We start from the raw sequence: 6,000 nt of genomic DNA, 5'->3' as shown, positions 1-6,000 counted from the left end.
CGTACCTCTAGAATCAGATTCTAGAGGTAAGGATCCATACCCCTAGACACTTCCTTTTCTTTTTTTGTTTTTCTAAAATAGCGATATAGTTATTTATGGGAATATAAGTCTCTGAAAATCTGATATGCTAGAAAATGTCAAAAACCCGTTTTAAAGTGAGTGAATTTTATATAAAATGAAAAACAGCCGGATTTAAACCCACTTAAAATTTACATTGTCTTTGCGCAACATGTATTTGTATGATAACAAAGAGATCTCGATTTCTTTTCCTAGTAATAATCTATTGCAGGTCGCAGTGTGAAGAGGGATATTTGCGAGTACATAAATTTTAAAGCCGGACAGGATAAATTTTGAGATCGTTCAGTTATTACATTGTATATTTACGTATTTCGTTTGTTTTTAATAGATTTAATTCGATACATCAAATGAGCCGCTTGGTATTATTTTTAATCAAAGTTAACCGCCAGTGCACTAGTTTCTCAATCAATTGCGATTAGAAAATGTGCTATAATCCAATTAGCGCTATAAATTAAATCTCCCAGGCAATACAATCATGTTTATTGCGGCCTGAAACGGATCGAGTGTAAAAAAAATTACAATTTTAATGTACTTGAATGTATTTATAATCAATTTAAACCACAAAAAAATATGATAATGCTTTAATAAAATAATTAATCAGGCATGATCGGAATTTAAAAATCATGTTCTTAAAAATGAAACAGATTGCAAATTTTGTATTTTATATAAATAACAAGCTTTAAAATAATATATTTTTGGTAACTACATGTATTTAAATATTTATAATCATTTATAACCACCAACACTTAATATATTGCTTTAATAGAGTAATAATCGCTCATTTTTGGTATTTACCAATCTGTTCACGGACATGAATCAGATCGCAGGTTTTCATTTTTACATTAATTAAAAGCACTGAGTTTCAAATACTTTTGGTATACAGTACACTAGTATTTTATGATAAATAATCAATTTAAATCACAAAAAAACATAATACACTGCTTAAATAAAATGATAATCGCTCATTTTTGGTATGTACATTTTTTAATATTTATAATCATTTTAAACCAAAAACACATAATACAGAACAGAACAAAAGAACAGAACAAATCTTTTATTTTTTTTTAGACTTGAGCTTACGCTCCTCATCCTTAAACAAATAAATATATATATATCAAGGTCACATATACATATGTATATATATCAAACATCAATACAATACAGACAATTGATTAAACGAGAGTGACATTATGATAATTAAAGAAAATATCAGTTGTGCGTATATCAAAGTACACAAACAATTATGAAAGCTAAAACTTTATATATATATCAAAAGATAGACTCGCAGTTGTGATTCATACATACAGGAGTCTGAATATATTTTAACCGTTATAGTTATAATCTAAAGAACTTCACAATATGTTACTCCTTATTTTTTAAAGCACAGTTTATAAAACAAGCTAATCTGTTTAAAGTCTGTACATTCTTTGATGAAAACAATTCAACAAGTTTAAATACACTAGGACGATCAAAATAATACTGATCAATATATCGTTTTCGAACATTTTTATACTTTTTACATTTCAGAATAAAGTGAAACTCATCCTCAATATCATTTGATCCGCAAATTTCACAACGTCTTTCACTTCTATCAAGTCTATTTTGACCGTATCTCCCAGTTTCAATGCGCAGTTTATGTGCAGACAGTCTAAACTTTGTAAGCAAATGTCTATACCTTTTATTTGTCACTGTATGCAGGTATTCCTCGTATTCAAAATCTTGCTTTACATATTTGTAAACAAATAAAACACTGTTGTTAATTAAACTACTGTTCCAGTCTTGTACAAAATTATCTATCAACCGTTGCTTAAAATATGGTATGAAAGTGTTCACATCTATGTTTAGCGGACATTCCCAGACGTAGCCAAAACCGTTAGAATATAATAAAGTTTTTACATTTTGAGCCCAGTTTTGTTTCTCATCATTTAACATTAGTGCATATATTGTCTTTATTACACAATTTTTCGTGTTAAGAACCTTAAACCAATATTTAATGATTCTAACAAAACGGTTTATGTATAATGGGAAACGGGCAAGTTCTCCGTATACCCCGGCGTTACTTGTAGAAATTTTAACATTAAGAACACGTTTACAAAATTTCAAGTGTATTCCTTCAATGTCTTTACACTTTGTATAACCCCATACTTCTGCCGAATAATTCAGAATAGACACACAAAATGAATCAAAAAGACCACACATAGTTCTAGGTGTAAAATCAAAGTCTTTGATATTGAATAATAAAGTGATCATTGCTTTAAGCGATTTACCTACTAACATTTGCGTATTTAAATCAAAACGCCCGTTTGAGTTAAAAACTGTGCCAAGATAATTAAAGTTGTCAACGACTTCTAACTGATTTCCGTTATATGTCCATTGTTCATTTCTTTTCAATCTACCCCGCCGTCTAAATACCATCACCTTAGTTTTGTCTGTGTTCACCTTTAATCCCCATCGTCCACAATAAGTGTGGAGCTTATTCAAACTTTGCTGAAGATCTTCTATCGAATCTGACATTAAAACCATGTCGTCGGCGTAAAGAAAAAGAATCAACGTGATGTCTCCGAAATTTAGACCACTATCGGGTCGTGAACTCAAATACAGTTCCAAATCCTCAATAAACATTGGCCAAAACAATGGCGAACAGATTTCTCCCTGTTTCAAACCAACAATTATTTCCATGAAATCTGAATATTTATCCAAATGTTTAACACGGCATCTTACTTGATCATACATTTATCTTACTACACGTAACATTTTACCATTAATTCCCAGTTTGTACATTTTAAGCCAAAGTGCATTTCTGTATACGCTATCAAAGCATTTTTTCATATCAATGAATGTAGCATAAAAACGTTTACCACTGTTTAAACTATGTTTAATTAGCCCGTGCAAACAAAAAATGGCGTCCGTTGTAGAGAACCCCTTTTTAAATCCGAATTGCGAATCAGTAATTATATTGTTGGCCTCGCACCAGTCTGTAAGTCTAGTATAAAGTACTGATGTAAAAAGCTTTGATATAACACTAACAAGTGTAATTCCTCTATAATTGTCTACATTATTTTCATCACCATTTTTAAACAAGGGAATGATTATTCCATCCATCAAAGCAGACGGAAAATGGCCACTTGAAAAAATAATGTTAAACAAGTCCACCAAATGTGCAGCAAGAATATCCCCAGCTTCAATGAAATATTCATTAATTATGTCATCACTTGAGCCTGCTTTGGCGCGCTTTAGGTTTTTAATCGCGCGTTGAACTTCAGCAATTGTTATATTAGTGTCTAATTCTTCAAAATAGGGTCATCCGGCGACCTCTGTTCACGACAAAAATCTTCGCTTTCGTCATCAAACGTAATATTGATCTCGTCTGCCAGATTTTTAAAATAATTATAGAATAATTATACAGTGTTTTAATTAATAGAATAATAATCACCCATGTTTGGTATTTACTGCAGTACCGGTCTGTTCACGGACATGAATCAGATTGGCAGTCATCTATTTCATATGAATTAAAAGCATTAATATGCTTAAATTTTAAATAATTTTGGTATGCACTAGTTTTTAGCATAAATAATCAATTTAAATTACAAAAAAAAAAACATAATATGTAATAGTTATAGTATGTGTGAGAGTGTGTTACCAGGATATATCAGAGCTAGGGGTACATCGAGGGTATTTTTCTCTGCACATATCGTCGAGGCCGGTAGGCCGAGACAGATATGTGAAGAGAAAAATAACGAGATGTACCCCTAGCTCTGATATATCCTGGTAACACACGAGCACTACATATTATAACTGTTTTATCGCATAGTTTATCATTAAAATTTATATATTATTTTCATTTAAATTTGTTTATTATTATTTTTACTATTTTGATTCCCTTTCTGCGCCTCGCTGACTGAAACACTAAAACTTCTGTTTTAGAAAATGTGTTCCCAAGATAAAAGTACCCAACAAATTTCTGCATTGGTTTTAAATCTTTGCATTTCATTGGCCAGACATATTGTAAAACTTGTTGTTTTGTTTGTAAAAAAAATCAAAGAAAAAGAAACATTTGAGAAATCTCAGAATTTCGTATATATCATGTATTTCTGAATTTGGCAATAACTATCAAGGAGAAATATTCTAGTTTATTTATTCTTTTACTTTATAAATGTAGGTGTTTGTGACAATTCTTTCTCTGTGAACTGTAAATTGGAGCTAAAATCATCTTTTCTTTGAAAGGAAAAAATTATACTCCCTTGATAGGACCTCAATAGAGCAAAAGTGTTCCGATATATATCGGAACAGTTTTACTGTGCTGATATATATCGGAACACTTTTTTTCTTATGAAACTCCATAGAGATTTCCGTGTTGATATATATCGCAACAGTTTTGTAAGATATCAGCACAGTTTTGTAGTAATAATGTGTGTTACTATGTATAACATGCTGCAAAGATCAAAGGAAAATTGCCGCACTATGCGATAAATTGCTTTAATAAAATAATAATCGCTCATGTTCGGTATTTACCATTCATTTCCGCGGACATGACTCATGTTCGGTGTTTGACATACCGGGATTTAGTGGTGTTTAGCCTTAATCGGATTTTATTGCATTATACCAAGCGTTTATATGGATCGTGATTATAAATAAAAAGAAACAAAAATACTTTCTAAAACAAACATGACAACATTTTTTAGTGTTCTTCGAGGACCAAAGCTTTTCAGAATTTTTCAAAACGGCCTCACACCAGTAAGAATTTATAATATGTTATAGTTGTGTCCTAAGTTTGTTAAAAATGAAAGGAATGGATTTTTTTTTTTTAAATTGGAATTACCCATCATGTATCCCCACACATCCTATTTTCGAGCACAACCTATTTTCGACTGCCTAGGACTTTGTATGATAAAAATCTACAATAATTTTATTTAGCTTTAAACAATGTTACAATGTTTCTAGCTACAAAGTCGAAGAGAACACAAAGAGAACATGGAATTTCCAAAACAAAGTATAAATTACATATATTCATTGATAATCATATTCAGTTATTTTAAAGAAATATCTGATAAATGACATCTATAAAAATGAGGTTAGCTTAATATAAAAAAAGATTAGCTAAGACTTAACACTGAACGTTACATGAAAACACAGGTATTTTTTTTCATGAGTACTGGAGATTTTACAACTTTTATTATTATCATCTGCGCTTAAGGTTTGCAAAGTAGATAAATTTCGCAACATTATATATTGTTTTATATGAGGTAGTAGATATGATACTTTCAAACTTTTTTATTGTTGGCCAATGGCAAAAATAGGGTTTAAAAAATTTTATTCTTAAATCCCGGTAATAAGGGCAAACTAACAGAAAGTGATACTTCGTCACCTCAACGCAACAAAGTCGTATCTTACTATAAATTTATAATAAGATACGACTTTGTTACATTTAGGTGACGACTTGTTTTCAATTTGGTTCATGTTACAAAATCTACAGAGCCTTGCCTCCCTATCTATATTTTCATATCTACCAGTTTCTATGAACAGATTATGCAAAGACGTTCTAAATCTGGCTATTTAAGCTATTCTGTATTTTGGTTCCGAGATCACTTTTAAATATTTTTCTAATTCGAAATCATACTTAAGAATTGCATAGGACTGAAGACGTCTTGAATTATTTATATCACTATACCATGTTTGCATGTAAATATCATAAATTCTTTCTTTAATAGCATCAAATGGTATATCAATATTAGACTGATAATCCCAAACATAACTAAATCCATGGTCATCAAGAATGCGTTTTATTTGGTACGCCCAATTATTTCCATTGTATAGCCTATTATTTTCAGCATCTTGCTTTAACATTTTAAATGTCTGTTTAACAAGAGAGTCATCATTTTGTGATAGCATTTTTAACCAATATTTGAGCATGTTGACTTTTCG

At 30.5% G+C, this 6,000-nt stretch overlaps 1 protein-coding gene across 1 annotated transcript in view; it reads left to right on the top strand.

Annotated features, from left to right (window-relative positions):
- Nucleotides 1-4,656: 4,656 nt before the first annotated feature.
- LOC123557078 (phosphatidylserine lipase ABHD16A-like) overlaps nt 4,657-6,000 on the top strand; it is a 42,551-nt gene continuing 41,207 nt past the window's right edge. The window contains exon 1 of the mRNA XM_053525505.1: nt 4,657-4,812. Coding sequence (XP_053381480.1) covers nt 4,744-4,812 — 69 coding nt within the window. The 5' untranslated portion in view covers nt 4,657-4,743. The remainder of the gene's footprint in view (nt 4,813-6,000) is intronic.

This window comes from Mercenaria mercenaria, chromosome 15 (assembly GCF_021730395.1).
Source record: "Mercenaria mercenaria strain notata chromosome 15, MADL_Memer_1, whole genome shotgun sequence".
NCBI classification, from domain to species: Eukaryota; Metazoa; Mollusca; class Bivalvia; order Venerida; family Veneridae; genus Mercenaria; species Mercenaria mercenaria.
This window is presented reverse-complemented; position numbering and strand designations above follow the sequence as displayed.